At 52.0% G+C, this 17567-nt stretch overlaps 1 protein-coding gene across 1 annotated transcript; it reads left to right on the top strand.

The window, feature by feature from the left end:
- HAS1 (hyaluronan synthase 1) lies at positions 642-11956 on the top strand. Its single transcript, XM_018062939.1, has 5 exons — positions 642-699; positions 4220-4924; positions 6400-6625; positions 7393-7525; positions 10943-11956. Exons 1-5 carry the CDS (start codon positions 691-693, stop codon positions 11616-11618), a joined length of 1749 nt encoding a protein of 582 aa, XP_017918428.1. The 5' UTR covers positions 642-690; the 3' UTR covers positions 11619-11956.

The following is a 17567-nucleotide window of genomic DNA, read 5'->3' as shown; positions in this document are numbered from 1 at the left end:
GAAACAACCAGGTACGGAACGTTCAGACCTTCACTCACTGCTCCAGTTCCAGACAGCCGACCTCCCAGACCAGGGCTCGCACAGTCACACCCACCAGCACGCACAAGTGTGCATCTCATTTCGTCTTGCCAGCGGCCAGTCCCCAGGGAAGCCAACATGGGAGAGATTCCAAGGATTCGAGGGGACGGGCCGGCATTGTGTGTTGATGGGGATAAGAGGGGAGGCGAGGGGGCTGGGGGTGGGGGAGAAGAGAGAGAAATGGGGGAGGGGAGGGGAAAAAGGGGTGGAGAGAGACAGAGGGAGTGGGGAGAACGAAAAGGATGGAGAGAAGTCCAGAAATAGAGGGACGAGACGAAGGCAGAGAGAGAGGAGGAGAAATGGAGGGGAGAGACGGAGCCAGGAGTGGGGGTGATAGGGGAGCTTCGAGGGGAGAGGGAAGGGGAGTGAGAATGAGGGGCTGGAAGGGGAGGCCCATCTGGTGCTGGGGGGCGGGGGTGATGGCGGGAAGCGGGTGTGGCTGCCGGAGTCTCGGCTGTGACCTCAGAGCCCCTGGCCCAGCTCAGCCCTGACGTCAGCCCCACCGCCCGCCCCCGCCCGCCCGGCTCTTCAAATCTGCGCTGAGCTCTGGGGCAGCAGGGAGACTCGGGAGCAGCGAGCGGCGAGGAGAGAGGCCGCCCCGGAGCCGCAGCGATGACACAGGTGTGTGCGTGAGTGTGCGTGGGCATGCGTGAGACTGCGGCCAGGCGGGAGGCCTCCCCGCACGTTTGTGTGCACGTGTGCTCCTGTGTGTGACAGCGACCCTGTGAGTGTGTGCCTTCTGGCCTGAACGCCTGTCAGGTCCAACCTGCCTGTAAGCCCGTGTAGGTCCGTATGCCCCAGACCGGACCGGGCAGAGAAGAGCTGTCTTTGCACCACACGGGGGTCTAGATTTCTATTTTCTTGTGTTCGGTAAATATTAAGGTGGACTAAGTGAAATCGCCCATCTCTGGTCACCCCCAGGAACTCAGGCACAGTTAGGTGTGGGCCAAAGGGTGTCAGGAGGAAGATTCCAGAAGAAATAATACCAGTGGTTAATACTGAGCGATTACTAGCACCAGGCTAAAAGCTGTAACTTAGCTCTGCCCTAGGCAACCCACTCCAGTGTTCTTGCCTGGAGAATCCCAGGGATGGGGGAGCCTGGTGGGCTGCCATCTATGGGGTGGCACAGAGTCGGACACCACTGAAGCGACTTAGCACCAGCACCAGAGAAACATTAAACGAGCCGCAGACAGCATTTAAAATTTTCTAGTAGCCACATTAAAAAGGAAAACGAAACAGGTGTGATTAATTTTAATAAGAAAATTTTCTTCAACCCATGGTATCAGGAGTCAGCAAACTTTTTCTGTACTGGGCCAGACAGTCAATATTCTGGGTTTTGAGGGCCATATGGTCTCCATTGTAACTACACAACTTTGGCATAATGAGGAAGCAGCTGTAGACAATATGTAACCAGATGTGTGTGGTGTGCCAAGGAAACGATGTTAAGAACAATAACATTTGAATTTCATGTAATCTTCTTTATTCCTTTATGTTTATTGAATGAAGTATAATTGATTTACAGGGCTTCTCAGGTGGCTCAGTGGTAAAGACTCTGCCTGCCAATGCGGGAGACGCAGGTTCCATCCCTGGGTTGGGAAGATCCTCTGCAGAAGGAAATGACGACCCACTCCATTGTTCTTGTCTGGGAAATCCCATGGACAGAGGAGCCTGGCCGGCTATAGTCCACAGGGGTCACAGAAGACTCAGACACGACTTAGTGACTAAACAACAAGAAGTTGATTTACAATGTCATGTTAGTTTCAGGTGTACAGCAAAGTGATTCAATTATATGTATATATCTATGTATATGCGCTTTCAGATTCTTTTCCCATGTAGGTTATTATAAAATAGAGTGTAGTTCCCTGTGCTATACAGTCGGTCCTTGTTGTTTATCTATTTTATACATAGTAGTGTGTGTATTCATATAATTTTCATGTCCCACAAAATATTATTCTTGTTTTGACTTTTTTCAACCTTCTAAAAACATAAAAACTAATCTTAGCTTGCCAGGCTGTAATGAAAAAGGAGGCAGGCATTTGGTCCGAGAGGCCGTAGAGGGCTGACTCCCTGCTATATATATAAAAAAATTATCATTTCAGTACAAACACATGAATGTGGTGTTTTACTTTCTTTTTTCCGCACTCAGGCTTCACAATCGAGATGTATAGCACATCTCATGCAGATGCTATATTTTCACTGGAGATGCTTGATCTGTATTTTTAGATTTCATAATATTTAGTTGAAAAAGAAGCTTCACAGATCCTACTTGTTCCAAACATGTGTAAAAGCCTTCCAATAACTGATTTAAGGATCTGTTTTAAATTTATTTTTATTTTAAAAAATATTTATCTATATATTTTTGGTTGTGTCAGGCCTTAGTTGCGGCACATGGGCTTCTCTCTAGTTGTGGCACGCTCGCCCCACGCAGGCTTAGTTTCCCAACCAAGGATCGAACCCATGTCCTCTGCATTGGAAGGCGGATTCTTAATCACTGGTCCACCGAGGAAGTCCCAGTTTCTGAATTCACATATTTAAATTGAATACAATTAAAAATTCAGTTTCTCAGTGGTACCCGCTGCATTTCAAGCGGTCTATAGCTACAGGTGGCCCATGGGTCACGTATTGGACCGTGTGGAATTATAGCTTTAGTGATTCATTTAACTCATAATAAGCCCAAGAGGTGCAAACTGGTGACAGAGGGAGAAGGCAGTTTAGTGTAGAGGATGGTGGAGCCAGAGGCTGGAGCCTGAGTAACCTTGGATGAGAGAACACACCCACCTGCGTCTCAGTTTCCTCATCTGTAATAGGAAGTGTTAACAGTATTCACCTTACCAGGGCTTGGCACGTGGAAGGGGCTAAACCCCCATTTTACAGACAAGAAAACAGAGGCACCTCCTTCCCTTCAGTTATGAGCTCTGCCAGTCACATGTACTGGGCACCCTTTTGGCTAATCAGTTGGTTTTGCCATCTCTATCGTGGTGGCAGGAAAGATGATCTGTTCCCCCACCCTCACCCCCTGGGGTGCTGGTGTGGAGTAAAGCCAATATATAAGGTTGTGGTTTAAATCTTGGCTTCTCTGACACATTTGTGGTGGCCAAACGGGAAGAGAGGTGGCGGAGGGAAGGGTTGAGAATTTGAGATTAGCACTTGCAAACTGTCATATATAGAAAGGAGAAACAACAAGGTCCTACTGTATAGTCCAGAACACTGTATTCAATATCCTGTGATAAATTATAATGGAAAAGAATATATATGTTTAACTGAATTACTGCTGAACAGCAGAAATTAACACAACATTGTAAATCAACTATACTTCAATAAAAATAATTTTTAATGCAACACCCACACCCATCCCCCCCAAAGAAAACACACAAAGGCTTGACCTTACTGCTTTCCAGGCAGACCTTGGGCAGGTTGCTGCACCTCTATGTGACTCAGTTGCCTCACCTGTAAAATGGGGATGGGACTTCCCAGGTGTCTCAGTGGTAAAGAATCCACCAGCCAACGCAGGAGACACAAGTTCAGTTCCTGGGTTGGGACCCTCCCCTGGAGCAGGAAACGACAACCGGCTCCAGTATTCTTGCCTGGGAAATCCCATGGACAGAGGAGACTGAAAGGCTAGAGTTCATGGGGTCGCAAAGAGTTGGACACAACTGAAGCGACTTAACACATACACACACAATAATAGTACCTACCTCACAGGGCTGTTGCGAAGAAAATAAGTTAGTTTTTGTAAAATGTTTAAAGCACATTGCATTCTTCTCTGAGATGTATATTTTTATCACTATTATATCTTAATGCTAAGAAAGCTTTATGAGATGAATCATTTTCCCTGCCACTAAGAAGGAGGCAGGAAACCCCTGTTAATTCAACTGTGACACTCCGCTGAGTGTAATCCTTGTGGATTTTAAAGCTGTTAAACACGTGGGGGGGGGAATAGCATCAGAAGCAGGGAAAGCAGGTATTCAGCCTTGACAACTGTTTGCCACATTTACTTTCATGAATGAAAGTAACTGCAGTACCCAGGGGATTCTCTTTATGAAGAGGAGATGTGACCGTTTATCCTGGAAACAAAAGCCAGGAGGGCTTCCCTTCCTGGAGAGCATCTCAGGACTCTTCTTTCCCCTTTCTCTTCCCAAAGGACGTGCCCAAGCCGAGCCAGGCAGCCCGCCACTGCTCCGGCCTCGTCCGCCGGGTTCTGACCATCGCCTTCGCGCTGCTCATTCTGGGCCTCATGACCTGGGCCTATGCCGCCGGCGTGCCGCTGGCCTCCGATCGCTACGGCCTCCTGGCCTTCGGCCTCTACGGGGCCTTCCTCTCGGCGCACCTGGTGGCACAGAGCCTCTTCGCCTACCTGGAGCACCGGCGGGTGGCGGCGGCGGCGCGGCGCGCGGCGGCGCGGGGGCCCCCGGAGGCGGCCACGGCGCGCAGCGTGGCGCTCACCATCTCGGCGTACCAGGAGGACCCCGCGTACCTGCGCCAGTGCCTGGTGTCGGCCCGAGGCCTGGTGTACCCGCGCGCGCGCCTGCGCGTCCTCATGGTGGTGGACGGCAACCGCGCCGAGGACCTGTACATGGTCGACATGTTCCGCGAGGTCTTTGCCGACGAGGACCCCGCCACCTATGTGTGGGACGGTAACTATCACCAGCCCTGGGAGCCGGCGGCGGCGGGCGCGGCGGGCGAGGGCGCCTACCGCGAGGTGGAGGCCGAGGACCCCGGGCGCCTGGCGGTGGAGGCGCTGGTGAGGACGCGCAGGTGCGTGTGCGTGGCGCAGCGCTGGGGCGGCAAGCGCGAGGTCATGTACACGGCCTTCAAGGCTCTCGGCGACTCGGTGGACTACGTGCAGGTGCGTGGAAGGCGCCCCCGCCGCGTCTGCGACCCTAACACCCCATCCCACTTCCCTCGGATCCTTCATTCAATTGGAGTGAACCTCTCTGCTTCCTTTGTTCATTCATCCATTCAATGGAGAGATTCTTTCCTTCCTGCCACCATTCATACTCCATTTATCCATCTAACCATTAGGGAGATTGTGCATTCGTTTTGTTCATTCATTTATCCATTCAGTGAAGAGATTTCTTTCTTCTTTCCTTCCTTTTTCATTCATTCATCCATTTGATGCAGAAACTCTCATTAACACATCCATCCATGTATCCATCCATTCAATATAAAGATTCATTTACCCATTCAATATAGAATATTCTGTCCTCCTTTCTCCTCCTTCTTTCATTGTATCTTTTCTTCATTCACTTATCTTATCATCCACTACAGAGATCATTCACTCCTTTATTTATTCATCCATTCAATACAGGAGTTCCATCTTTTCTTCATCCAAGGTAGAAATTCTTCCTGTCACTCATTCTTTCATGCCTCCATCTGTCCATCCAGTATGGAGATCATTCATTCATTTACTCATTCACTTAAATTAAGTCATTAATTAATTGGTTCATTAATTAATGATTGGTTCATTCTGTTTCTTCCTTCATTCAGTGTTGAGATTCTTTTGTTTGTCCATCCATTTACCTATCAGTATAGAGATTTATTTGTTCATGTCATCATTCATTCATCCATTCAACGCAGTAATTTATTCATTAATGCATTGCAACAGTTGTTTTTTTTTTTTTTTTTACTGCTGCATAACAAATTTCCACACACTTGGCAGCTTGAAACAAAACACATTTATTATTATCTCATAGTTTCCATGGGTTCGGAATCTGGGCAAAGCTTAAGTGGATCCCTTGTTCAGAGTGTTATCAGGCTGCAGTCATGGTGTCAGTTGCGACTGGGTCTTATCAAAGGTTCCAGGACCCGTTCCAAGCAACCATAGAACTCATAGCAGCTTGCCTTGTCAAGACCAGCAAGAACCTGACTTCTAGACTCTCCTTTAAAGGGCTTACCTGATTAGATCAGGCCCACCCAGGATACTCTCCCTTTGATTAACTCAAAGGGAACAGATTAGGAACCTTAATTACACTGCAAAACTCCTTCACCATTTCCAAATAAGAGAATACAGTTACAGGAGTTCTATATCATCACTTTGGCCATTGGCCATATTCTATAGGTTAGAAGCAAGTTACAGATCTTGCCCACACACCAGAGGAGGGTATTTTACAAGAGCATGGGTGTGTGTGGGGGAGGGGGCGGTCTTCTTAAAATGTGATAAAACATTGAACATGACTAAAAAAAACCTCAAAACGATGTTCAGATTGGCTGCAGAGTGTCTGAGCTGGTCCTCATCCCTTGTAAGAGACCATCCCAATGGTCCCTCAATTGCCAGCCCTGTACAAGGATCTCGCCTGAATCTTGGCCCCTTCCATTTGTCAGGTCTGTGACTCAGACACGAGGCTGGACCCCATGGCACTGCTGGAGCTGGTGCGGGTGCTGGACGAGGACCCCCATGTAGGGGCTGTTGGGGGTGATGTACGGATCCTGAACCCTCTGGACTCCTGGGTCAGCTTCCTAAGCAGCCTGCGGTACTGGGTGGCCTTCAATGTGGAGCGGGCTTGTCAGAGCTACTTCCACTGCGTGTCCTGCATCAGTGGGCCCCTAGGTGAGCAGGGGTAGGGCTGGGAGGGCCGTGGATGGGGTGGAGAAGGAAGGGAGAAGAGGAGCCAGAAGCTGAAGCCAGGGTTGAAGGTGGGATTGAGACAGGAGACTAAGATGGGGCTGGGGCAGGAACTGGGGATGGGGTAAGATTGGAAGCTGGAGGTGGGGATGGTGTCTGATGTTAGGAATGGTCTGGAGAAAGCATGTGGATAGCGATTGGACTGGGGCTAGGCAAAGGATTGGGGAAGGGGATGAGATGGGTTTGGAACTTAAGAACACTGTTGGTGCTAGACTTGAGGCTGGAGATGGGCTTTTTGGATGAGGATGAGTAGGGAGTGGAGCTGAGAATGGATACCAGATTGGGGATGGGTTTGCAGTCAAAGTGGCTATGGGTCAGGGATGGGACTGGGGCAAGTTTGGGATGGGTGTGGGGTTGAGGAAAGAGGTGAAGTTGAGAACAGGATCACGGCTGGAGTTGTCATTGGAGACAGGGTTAAGAATGGGATTGAGGTGGTTAAAGATGGGGCTGGAGGGCCTATAGTGATGGTCCAGTGGCTAAGACTCCATCATCCTAAGACAGGGGGCCCAGCTTCAATTGCTGGTGGGGAAGCTAGATCCCACATGCCACAACCAAGTCCTAGAGAAGCTGAATAAATAAATAGAAATAAATATTTAGAGAAAGGATGGGGTTGGAATTGGAGATGAGTTGGGCTGGGGATGGTGCTGGCAACAGCAGCAGCTGAGGCTCCTGTGCGCCCCTCCCCCACCCAGGCCTATACAGGAACAACCTCCTGCAGCAGTTCCTCGAGGCCTGGTACAACCAGAAGTTCCTGGGCACCCACTGCACCTTTGGGGATGACCGTCACCTCACCAATCGCATGCTCAGCATGGGCTATGCCACCAAGTAAGCTGAGGGCACTGGGTGGTTGGGTGTGTGCAGGGGCCAATGAGTATCTCAGCAAACACATGTGTGTTGCTTCTGCTGCTGCTGCTAAGTGGCTTCAGTCGTGTCTGACTCTGTGCGACCCCACAGACGGCAGCCCACCAGGCTCCTCTGTCCCTGAGATTCTCCAGGCAAGAACACTGGAGTGGGTTGCCATTTCCTTCTCCAATGCATGCATATGTGCTAAGTCGCTTCAGTCATGTCTGACTCTGTGCGACCCCATAGACAGCAGCCCACCAGGCTCCTCTGTCCACAGGATTCCCTAGGCAAGAATACTGGAGTGGGTTGCCATTGCCTTCTCCGGTGTGTGTGTTGGGGATATTCCAAACTTAAAGTAAATCATAGGACATTGGGGTCTCTCTAGCAAGATTTCAGAGGAGACAGAGAGAACGCATAAGGAACAGAAGGGGCACTTGCATTGAATCATGAGCTATAGTGTTGGCCAAAAAGTTCCTTTGGGTTTTTCGTAACACATTACCAGTGAACTTTTTGGCCAATCCAATGCATCAAGTGAGACACTAGAGGAGAGTGGAAGATACCATAGGGCCAGGGGTGGCCTTTGCATGGAACCATGTGACCCAGTGGACTCTACCAAGTAGGGTGAGGTGAGGGTGGGAATGCCACCTAGAAGATATAACATGAAATTGGGCAAGATGGCGCCACCACGGAGAGCACAGACTCCCCAGTCTGTGGGAAGAGAAAGACATCAACAGAGTGGGATCAGCTAGTGAGAGAGTGAGAAGAGTCACATGGGAGAGGAGGGGAGCGCCTAAACCCCAATACGTGCTTCAGGAAGAAGGGATGTAACTGAAGGAGATTTGGGGGAGTATGGCTAGACCACGTGACATACTGGGGAAAGATATTTCTACAAAGTTAGACCAGTGACAGCACCAGAGAGAACTCAGCGTATGCCAGGGGAACCCGTACCTTTATGCACTTGACAAATATTCTTTAGGTGCCTCCCATGTTTTCAGCTCTGGGGATGCAGCAGCAAACAAAAGAACTGCAAATTCATGCTTACACTGATTGTGGAGATAGACAATAAGTAAAATGTAGAAGTTGGAGTGGGTGAGAATGATACATCCGGTGAAGACTCTTGACAGTCCCTTCGTCTGCAAGGGTAGCAAACCAGTCCATCCTAAAGGAAATTGGTCCTGAATATTCATTGGAAGGACTGATGCTGAAGCTGAAGCTCCAATACTTTGGACACTTGTTGTGAAGAGCCAACTTATTGGAAAAGACCCTGAGGTTGGGAAAGATTGAAGTCAGGAGGAGAGGGGGATAACAGAGGATGAGATGGTTAGATAGCATCACTGACTCAATGGATATGAGTTTGAGAAAACTCCAGCAGATAATGGAGGACAGGGAAGCCTGGCATGCTGCAATCCATGGGGTTGCAGAGTGTCAGACATATCTAGCAACTGAACAACAGCACATGCTAAGGTGACATATAAAGCCAGGAAGGGGGATAGAAGTTTCCAGGTAGAGAGTGAAGTGATAAATTAGGATAAGATAGGAATGGGGGCTGAAAATAGAGCAGCTGGATCAATAGCAAGGGAGAGAGCATCAGGAGAGGATAGAGAGCTCACAGGGTGGAGGGTCCATTCATGAGAGCCTCCATGGTCAAGAATTGGGAACTAAGGAGAGGGAGCCATTGGCGGTTTTGAGCAGAGGGGTAGCATGCTGTTGTAACAGGACCCCTCCCAGCTGTTTTGAGTACGGACTGCAGGAGGAAGAGGATTACCACAGAGGTCACTGAGGATCCCAGGTGGCACAGGGGAAGGAGACTGGACACTGTCAAATAATGCCTCTGGGGACAGGATGGTTTAATCCCTCCTAACAAGCTGACTGCTGGAGGCCACCTCGATGACGTCTCACATAAGTGATTTTAGCTTTGTGGGGGCATGGCTGGAAACCTGGGAGGGATTGATTAGTAACGTCTGCCAGGGCCACAGGAAGGGAGCTTAATAGTTCCCTTGAGAACCTCTAAGGCATGGGCTATCCCGAGTAGGAACCATGCCTGGCTCCTTCCTCACCCTGAGGTCTGCCAATAACAGTATTCGTAATAGATTAGTGATAGTATTAGTAATAGTGTCAGCCACTGCAATGATATTAGTAATGCCAAGTTACATTAGTCATAGTAAAAATATTGTAATAGCCACCATCAGTTGAGCAAGTACAATATACTGGTCTTAAGCACTTGGCGTTAATCCTCCTTCAACCCTCATCTATTAGGTAGGAAACATTGTTGACCCCATTTTACATATGAGAATGAGACAGGCTGGGACCTGGGACCCTTTACTGCAGTGAAAGTGAAAGTGACGCCTCTCAGTCGTGTCCAGCTCTTTGCGACCCCTTGGACTGAAGCCTACCACACTCCTCTGTCCATGGGATTTTCCAGGCAAGAGTACTGGAGTGTGTTGCCATTTCCTTCGCCAGAGGATCTTCCTGACCCAGGGATTGAACCCGGGTCTTCCGCATTGTAGGCAGACGCTATACCAGTGCTTGCACCCAAACAAACACCTCCTCCAGTAACAAAATACAAAGAAACTATAAGCGACTAAAAGTAACCCACATGCATGTGCAGCCGGGGCGACTTATGAACAATGAGATACAAAAAGGCCAAAACTCAACTGCCATTTCTGAGGTGTAGGGAGCAAAAGTGGGGTTACCGGGCCTGATCCCCGCACAGTGCACCACCAAACGGGTGGGCAGACCACCAAAACTACCCCTCCACCTGATCTACTGATCCGTTCCTACCCTCATCCCATTTAAGGGACCAGCGCCTCCCCAGCCCCACAAGGGAGGGAGCAAGCAAGGGAACATGTTACTTGCAGCAGGAGTCCCAGTAAAGGCTTCCCTGAATTCCTCCACTGGCCTTTTAATCAATTCCTGTTGGATAAAGAGGGGTTTCCCAGGTGGCACAGTGGTAAAGAGTCCACCTGCCAGTACAGCAGGCATAAGAGATGTGGGTTTGATCCCTGGGTTGGAAAGATCCTCTGGAGGAGGAAATGGCAACCCACTCCAGTATTCTTGCCTGGAGAATCTCATTCATGGACAGGGGAATCTGGCGGGCTACCGTCCATGGGGTCCCCAAAAGCGCACACACTTAGATAAAAAGTCCAGGGACCAGGTGGGTATCAAAAAGCCTGAGGTCCAGAAAGAGAGTCGCTCAGTCGTGTCTCATTCTATGCGACCCCATGGACTGTAGCCCACCAGGCGCCTCCGTCCATGGGATTCTCCAGGCAAGTGTGTTGCATTTCCCTCTCCAAGAGAGGCTGAGCACACGTGCCCCAGGGGCCATTCCTGGCTCGGATCTGTCCCCAGGGGCTCCGAGGAGAGCCGCGCCGACAGCCCCGTCTCTTCCCTCCCTCCCAGGTACACCTCGCGGTCGCGCTGCTACTCGGAGACGCCCTCGTCCTTCCTGCGCTGGCTGAGCCAGCAGACGCGCTGGTCCAAGTCGTACTTCCGCGAGTGGCTCTACAATGCGCTCTGGTGGCACCGGCACCACGCGTGGATGACGTACGAGGCGGTGGTCTCGGGGCTCTTCCCGTTCTTCGTGGCGGCCACGGTGCTGCGGCTCTTCTACGCGGGCCGCCCCTGGGCGCTGCTCTGGGTCCTGCTCTGCGTGCAGGGCGTGGCGCTGGCCAAGGCGGCATTCGCGGCCTGGCTGCGGGGCTGCCTGCGGATGCTGCTGCTCTCGCTCTACGCGCCCCTCTACATGGGCGGCCTCCTGCCGGCCAAGTTCCTGGCGCTGGCCACCATGAACCAGAGCGGCTGGGGCACGTCGGGCCGCCGCAAGCTGGCCGCCAACTACCTGCCCGTGCTGCCCCTGGCCCTCTGGGCGCTGCTGCTGCTCGGGGGCCTGGTCCGCAGCGTGGCCCACGAGGCCCGGGCCGACTGGAGCGGCCCCTCCCGGGCGGCCGAGGCCCGCCATCTGGCCGCGGGCGCCGGCGCTTACGTGGGCTACTGGGCCGTGATGCTGACCCTCTACTGGGTGGGCGTGCGAAGGCTCTGCCGGCGGCGGGCGGGAGGCTACCGCGTCCAGGTGTGAGGCTGGGTGCACGGGGCGCTGGCTCGGGGAGCGGCCCGAGGGGACTTAGCGGGGTTCCCGGAGCGACGCACTTGCTGGGTGACCCTCTGGGCCTCAGTGGCCCTCCTCTGTGAAGTGAGGGGCTCGACCCAAGACTTCTCAGCCTAGACTTTTTTGGAAGGGCGGGCTGGGACTTCTGGGTCTCTTGGGAGGGGTATTTATTGATCAGGGTGTGGATTTTTAGGGACAGGGCAAAAGGGGTCCTCACAAGCTGTCCTGGGGCCCCTGATTTCTCTGTTCTTATTTAACCTCCATTTGTACTGTGTATTAGAATATAATAAAGAATTTTATTTATTTTCTTCTCAGCTTACTCTCCTCCATTTTTTTCTAAGGGGGGGCTGCATGGTTAAGAACTGAGGACTCCTGGCTGGGTCTTGGGGCTTCCCAGGTGGCGCAGTGGTAAACAATCTGCCTGTCAATGCAGGCGACTCAGGAGACATGGGTTCGATCCCTGGGTTTGGAAGGTTCCCTGGAGAAGGAAAGGGCAACCTGCTCCAGTATTCTTCCCTGGAAAATTCCATGGACAGAGGAGCCTGTTTGAAACTAGACAGGATACCCTCCTTTCTTTTAGCCTGGACGTCCTCTTTGGGAAACAGGGATAGGAATACCATGGATCAGGGTTATTTTGAAGGTGGAATTTGTCAACTCTTCATTCAGGTACTATGGAGCACCTACTCTCTGCTGGACACTGCCATTTCACTTCAATCATTCTTTGACTCAGTCAGTCAACCACAAACTAAGTTCCTATTGAATTCCACACACATTGCCAGGTTTGCAAATACAGAAGATATTAAGAGTCTGAGTCAGCTTTCCAGGAGCTCCTATTCCATTAAGCAAAGAGAGTGTTATCCTTAGTTAAGGATTCTCAGGAACATAATCCATTAGTCCTTGGTACCTGAGATGGTAAAGAATCTGCCTGCAATGCAGGAGACCTGGATTGATCCCTGAGTCAGGAGGATCCCCTGGAGAAGGGAATGGCAACCCACTCCAGTATTGTTGTTTGGAGGATTCCATGGACAGAACACAGGGGTCCCAAACAGTCGAACACAACTGAGCAAGTAACAGGCACATAATAGTCTGCATCTCTTAATCCCCTGTGCCTGTCTTGAGGGTGCAGATTTCTGTCTGTTCTGATTTCTTCATTGTTGTGTCTACAGTGCCTTGAAAACGCCTGACGCATAATAAACGCTCGGTAAATATTTTCTGATTGAATGAATCAGTGAAAAGGAACATACTGGTGAAGAATACTATGAGAGAGCTTACCCTTAAGGTGGGGAAGCCATAAAACCAAATTAAAAAATGTTTACATCAGGTCTGAATGAATGCTGTGCACAAGCAAAAATAGGGGGATGTCGAGATTTTCTAGGCTACCCAGTGGTTAGGACTCCAAGCTTTCACTGCCAAGGGCCCAGGTTCAATCCCTTGTCAGGGAAATAAGATCTCACAAGCCAGTCACACAAAAAGTAAAAATAAAATGGGGGGGGGGTAATCATGTGGGAGGAAGGGAATAGTCAGAGGTATAATCTGAGCTGAGACCTGTGAAGTGAGAGGGAGGTGGCTTCATGAGGGTCAGAGTAATCTCATTTCAAGTAGGAAGAACTGCACATGCAAAGGCCCAGGGACAGGACTGAGCTTTGTATGTTCCAGGGACCTGCAAAGAATGGTGGGTTAGAGAATAAAGAGAAGGGTGATAGAGAAGGGGAGTCAGGCACACCAACATAGTGCCTGCCCACAGAGTTGTCCTGGAGATCAAATAGGTTCATGTACAATAAGGCTGTTCACGGGAAATCATAACTGAGCTAACTAGACAAAAGGGAGAAGAAACATGATTCTAGGAAGAAAATAGTATGTACCCTAGATCCGGGATAGAACAAGAGGAATAATGGTGAATACAGGGGGTGCTTTGGAGACCTTGAGGGGAGGTGGATTTTGGCCCGGTAGCAATGGGAGCCGCTGAAGGGTTCTGGACAGAGTGACCTGACCTGACAAACTTTAGAATATCACTCTGGAGATTGGAACTGACATATACAAACTACTATATATAAAAGAGATAACTTATAAGAACCTACTGTATAGCACAGGGAACTCTACTCAATACTCTGTAATGACATATATGGGAAAAGAACCTAAAAAAGAGTGGATATGTGTATATGTATAACTGATTCACTTCGCTGTGCAGCAGAAACTAACCAACACTGAAAATAAACTATACTCCAATAAATTTTAATTTAAAAAATTAAAACCTTAGCCAAAGTAGCCAAAAATAATAACACTCTGGCTGCTTTGTGGAGAATGGATCGCACTGGGACAAGGCTGGGCCCACTCTCAGCCAGGGAGACCAGTGTGGATACTGCTGCAGAGATCCAGGCAAGAGATGGTGGTGCACCACAGAGCAACTCCATGAGATATTTAGGAATTGAAAAGGCTGAGACTTGGAAATAGGTGAGACATGGAGGAGAAAGTAAATACAACTTAGGTTTCCAGTCGAGCGGCTGGGTGGATGGTGATGCACTTGATGACAGCAAGAAAGTTTTGGGGGAGGAACAGGCTTTGGGGGCGACACGAAGGTCTTTATTTGAGGGTGACTGATGCAGGCATAAATGTCCAGGACACTGCCGGAAATCTGGGGAGGGGCCTGGGCGTGCACCTAAAGCCCTCAGCACAGGGCCCTGCACTGCCACAGCTGTGCCTCTCACCATCATTATGGGGCCATGTGCACCTGGGCATATCCCGCCCTTCCCCCTAAGTTGTTTGTAGCGATCACTTGCAACGATGAAAGAATCTAGAGAGCCAAAATATATTCTTTATTTTAAGAATGAAAACAGGATAAGGAAAAAAAAAGATACCTTTGTTAGTTGCCGCTGCAGTACCATCGAAAAAACATCCTGGGGAAACAAGGCGATGTTAGTGTGTGGCGGGGGAAGAGGCTGGGGGCCAGAAATTTGGGTCCTGGAGCCTAGGTTCCAAAGGCGGGTGATAGGGCTTGGACTCTTGGATCTGAGACACCAGGGGCTGGGGGTTATGACTCCTGAGTAGGAGGGGGCTGGCGACTCGGAATTCCGGATCTGAGGGAGGAGGGGCTGAGAAACCCAAACGTCCCAGTCTCAGTAAGGAGAGAGCCGGAGGCTGGGACTCCGGGGTCCCGGGGACTCACCACACCAGCACGGTCACACTGGCTGATGCTAAGGCCACAAGGGCCACGAGCAGGCACTGATTGCCCGGCGTCAGAGCCTCGGGCCTGGCCAGCAGCTCGCCCAGGCTGGGCCTCCAGGGTTCGACCATCTCCGCCTCCTGCGGCACCCAGCGTAACACTTCCCGAAACGAGACCTGGAGCTCGGTCTCCGCGCGCGGCGGCGGGCCCGTCACTGCGGGGACGCGCACGTCAGCCGGGCGCCAGCCCCACCCCCCGCCGCGCAGCCCCGCCCCCTGTCCCGCCGAGCGGCCCCGCCCGGCCCGCACCGTTAAGAAAGAAGTAGAGCCGCGCCAGGGGGCGCTGGTCGTGCGTGATCACGCAAGAGAAGGTCCCGCGGTGCGTGGGCTGCACCGGCCGGATCCGCGCCAGGTAACCTTGGGCCCGCGGAATATCTCGGAAGTAGGTTGGATCTTGAGTCCGGAGCTGCGGGACGCTCGGGCTGAAGCGGCGAGAGGCCGAGGGCAGCCGGCTCCGCCCCGAGCACAGAAGAGAGTCCGCCCTCTCGGCAAACCGCTACGTGAAGCCCCGCCCCTAAGCCAGGCCACCGCCCCCCCCACCCCCGAGCCCCGGCCTCACCCTCTTATTCTCCGAGCGTTCACGCACGACCCCGCCCCCTAAGCCTTGACTCCGCCTCGTGGGCCTAGGGTTTGCTCTCCCGCCTGAAACTCCTACGGATAACCCACCTCTGGGCTCTGTCACTGCATTTTGAGCTTTGACCTTACCCCCAAATGCCGGGACAGTCCCGTTGCACGAAGCATGAGTCTAGACCGAGCCTCCTCGAATCCCACTCCCTGCCTCCTGACTCTCCATCCTCTAGTGAAGCATAAACCGCCTCCTAAAGCCCTTCACGCTGGACCCACCCAGACTCACACCTCCTGCGAACTTCCAGGAATAGGTGATCTCTTCCTTAGGCAGCTGGAAGTTCACAGTGCAAGAGAACATGGCCTGACGACCCCGAGTCACCGTCAGGTCCTGAACTGAAGACAGGTCTCGCATCGCCACCTCGGCCCGCCCACGTCCGACCCCCCCCCCCCCCCCAACCCCAGCCCCTTCCTCTCTCAGCCCTCTCCCAGTTTTTCATGTTTCTGGTCTTTCAAGGCCACGCCCCTCACCTGGGCAGTCAAGCGGGAGGTCGCAGACCTTGGAGTAGCATCCGCGGCAGCGAAAACGCCGGGTGACCTCCTGGAGTCCTGTGTGGTGGGAACGCTGGGTCTGGGGTCCATCTGCCTCCCCTGGCCAGGGTCCCTTCAGCCACCATAAGGTCTATTTAACTTCCCGGGGTTCTACTTGCCGGACAAAATCTGGACCCCGCCTTTCCCGCGCTCATTGGCTGGCTCTCACAACTCTCCAGCCTCTAGGACCCCTATTGGTTTGCCTTGTTGTTTTTTTTTTTTTTTTTCGGACCCGCCTTTCGTGAGGTTTGTGAACTGGTTTTCTTACTCTTCTCCTGGGCTCGCATTGGCCCCTTCGGATCAGAGGCACCCGTGCCCTTCCAAGAGTCCCAGGTTTCGGCCCTTACCACCTCCCTTCCCCCCGCAATTCTGAGCTTTGAATGACGTGCTTACCGCAGGGAGGAATGCAGGCCTGCACTGCGGAGAGAGGGGAAGCGTTACCACCCTGTAAGTCGCGGCAGGTGCCCCCTTGAAACTCCCCTAGAGGAAACGTTTCGGGGCCGGATGCATTCATTCCTCCAAGGGACCAGAGCCAGGTATGCCGCGCTCTACCAAAGGGGCGGGGCCAAGCCTGCAGCTTCCCCCCTGCAGGCGGGGCCAGGCCTGCGGTACTTCACCTGGGGACCCTGCCAGCCCTGCAGCATTCCATTAAGACGTCAGGCACATGCCTGCTGCTGGCACCCAGGAGGCAGGTCCAGCCCCGGTGTATCCCATCGAGCGGGACGGGCCTAGATCGCAGGCGATCATCGGAGGGGACAGAGCCTAATTAGGGCGTCCAATTAGAGGTGTGGTCAGGCTGGACGTAGCCCACTAAGACGCCCCGCATGGAAAGGAAACCTGTCACAGAGTGCCTAGGGTCAGACATTGATCCATGAAGAGGCCCGAGCTAGTCTGGGACAGGATTGTCCTACAAAGCGGTCCCAGCTAGAGGTAACCTTGCCTCGGAGGCGGGGCCGGACCCAGAGTGGTCCTAGCAGGGTAAGAGGCTGTGCCCAGAGTGACCCACAAGGGAAGCTCGGCTCAGAGATCGGGCCGGGGGTTTGGCTTGATGGGAGCTCGGAGTTGGGTTTGATAATTGTGCCTGGGGGAAGAAGACAGTCTATTTTACCTTCCTTAAGCTGCAATATAATCTTCTGCATTTTCTCCGCGGCATGAAGAAAGGCAACCCGAAAGGACCCTGGAGGGTGGAGGGAGTCCTTGTGGTAAAGACCCTTGCCCAAGGCTGCCGGAGCTTGACAGGCCTGGCTGTCATCATGTCTGTGCCCCTCCCCCAGCCCCTGCTATCCCCAGGTCTCTGGTATATGCCACAGCCTCCTACTCTATCTGGATGGTGGGCACACCCCCAAATCTCCTTCTGCTGCCTCTGGACTAATCAGCCTCTGGACTAATCACTCTGACAGGACTCCGCATCCGTGTTATCTTATTAAGGAGAAAAGGGAGGATAAAGGTCAAATTTCTCCCATGGCCTAGGAGGCCCTGTGTAGTCTGGCCTAGTCTCGTCTCCCTCTGCATGCTAAGTTGCTTCAGTCTTGTCCGACTCTTTGT

Source organism: Capra hircus, chromosome 18 (assembly GCF_001704415.2).
Source record: "Capra hircus breed San Clemente chromosome 18, ASM170441v1, whole genome shotgun sequence".
In the NCBI taxonomy this organism is placed as follows: Eukaryota; Metazoa; Chordata; class Mammalia; order Artiodactyla; family Bovidae; genus Capra; species Capra hircus.
Note: the sequence above shows the minus strand (reverse complement) of the source record. Positions and strands in the feature narration are given on the sequence as shown.